The sequence below is a fragment of the Priapulus caudatus genome, unplaced genomic scaffold (genome assembly GCF_000485595.1).
Source record: "Priapulus caudatus unplaced genomic scaffold, Priapulus_caudatus-5.0.1 Scaffold947, whole genome shotgun sequence".
NCBI classification, from domain to species: domain Eukaryota; kingdom Metazoa; phylum Priapulida; class Priapulimorpha; order Priapulimorphida; family Priapulidae; genus Priapulus; species Priapulus caudatus.
The window spans coordinates 106526-107737 of NW_014578008.1; the positions used below are offsets into that span (position 1 = coordinate 106526).

A 1212-nucleotide genomic window follows, 5' to 3' on the forward strand; every position below is an offset into this window, starting at 1 on the left:
AAGGAGAGAGTGAGAGAATGAAGGCAAGAGAGAGAGAGAGAGAGAGAGTGAGACAAAGAGAGAGAGAGAGAGAGAGAGAGAGAGAGAGAGAGAGAGAGAGAGAGAGAGATTCAACAGGTCCCCTCGGACATCATTGCTAAGTCACACGACTACTACATGCCGCGTTAATGTCTACGACCTTAAAATTTGTCGAGAATTATAACTAAAATAGCATGATAACCTCCAGTCCTAGGGCCCATTGTAGGAAACAATATTTGGTCTTAATATTAGTCTCAACATGAAACAGACGCGTCGCGCAATCCCGCGATCCTGTCGTCCGCCCCGCGACCGCCTCGCTCCCTCGGCGTACCTGGCGTCGGCGAGCTTCTCGTACGCTTCCTCGCGGGCGACCTTAGCGCCCTCTAGCTGCGTGAGGGCCTGCTGCAGACGTTCGTCGCCACGGCGACCGCGATCCGTCAGCTCCGTCGTCTGCCGCGTGAGGTAGTCCTTGTCCTGCTTCAGCAGCGCCACCGACTGCTTCGCCGCTGCGACCTACGGGAAGGAAAATGAAATAAAAACATTAGATATGTAGAGGAGAGAGAAGAGAAGACAGAGAGAGAAGAGAGATTAGCTCTTTATTATTATTTCTAGACTTTTTATGAGGGCAGCCACATTCTGTGTATAATGATCAGTCGAGGACAACCCCCAACAGGTCACCTTTATAAACAGGTGTTTATTCTATCGATGTGCACCCACGGTATAACTACCGCCCAAGGAAAGTCCAAAAACAACTCCCCATAAAAATATCCTTTTACAGACACGCATCCGTTCTACAGATAACGTTCTAGGTTTTCGCGAACGTAGGTTTGACCAGTCAAAGATCATCGGTGGACGAAGCTTGAATTCATGGCGACGTTGCGAGGAATTCGTAGGAATCTAAACTCAGGATTATTTCTCAGCGTCCTCCTTCAGTCGATTTTTCTTAGTAGCTTAGAAGAAACTAAGAGTAGTCCTTCCGTATATTTTCCTGGTGGTTACCTCCTTCAGTAGATCGTCTCGCTCCGCCCGCGTCGTCTGCAGCGTGGCATCGAGGAGTGCCTGCCGCTTCTCCATCTCCCCGACCTGCCGCTCGAATCCGGCACGCTCGCTGAAACGACCCCAGCGACCTTATAAACGACCCCGGCGAGCTTATAAACGACCCCAGCGACCTTATAAACGACCCTGGCGAGCTTA

General features: G+C 50.5%; 1 protein-coding gene across 1 annotated transcript; it reads right to left on the reverse strand.

Moving 5' to 3' along the window:
* Positions 1-228: 228 nt before the first annotated feature.
* LOC106814578 (progesterone-induced-blocking factor 1-like) lies at positions 229-1122 on the reverse strand. Its single transcript, XM_014818918.1, has 2 exons — positions 1018-1122; positions 229-531 (listed from the first exon to the last, which is right to left on the reverse strand). Exons 1-2 carry the CDS (start codon positions 1090-1092, stop codon positions 229-231), a joined length of 378 nt encoding a protein of 125 aa, XP_014674404.1. The 5' UTR covers positions 1093-1122.
* Positions 1123-1212: the final 90 nt, after the last annotated feature.

Excerpts from the sequence above, each read along its gene's own strand:
- LOC106814578 (XM_014818918.1), bottom strand. The coding sequence starts at position 1,092 with ATGGAGAAGCGGCAGGCACTCCTCGATGCCACGCTGCAGACGACGCGG. Across the intron at positions 532-1,017 it reads GAGACGATCTACTGAAGGAG|GTCGCAGCGGCGAAGCAGTC; the intron begins GTAACCACCAGG and ends TCCTTCCCGTAG.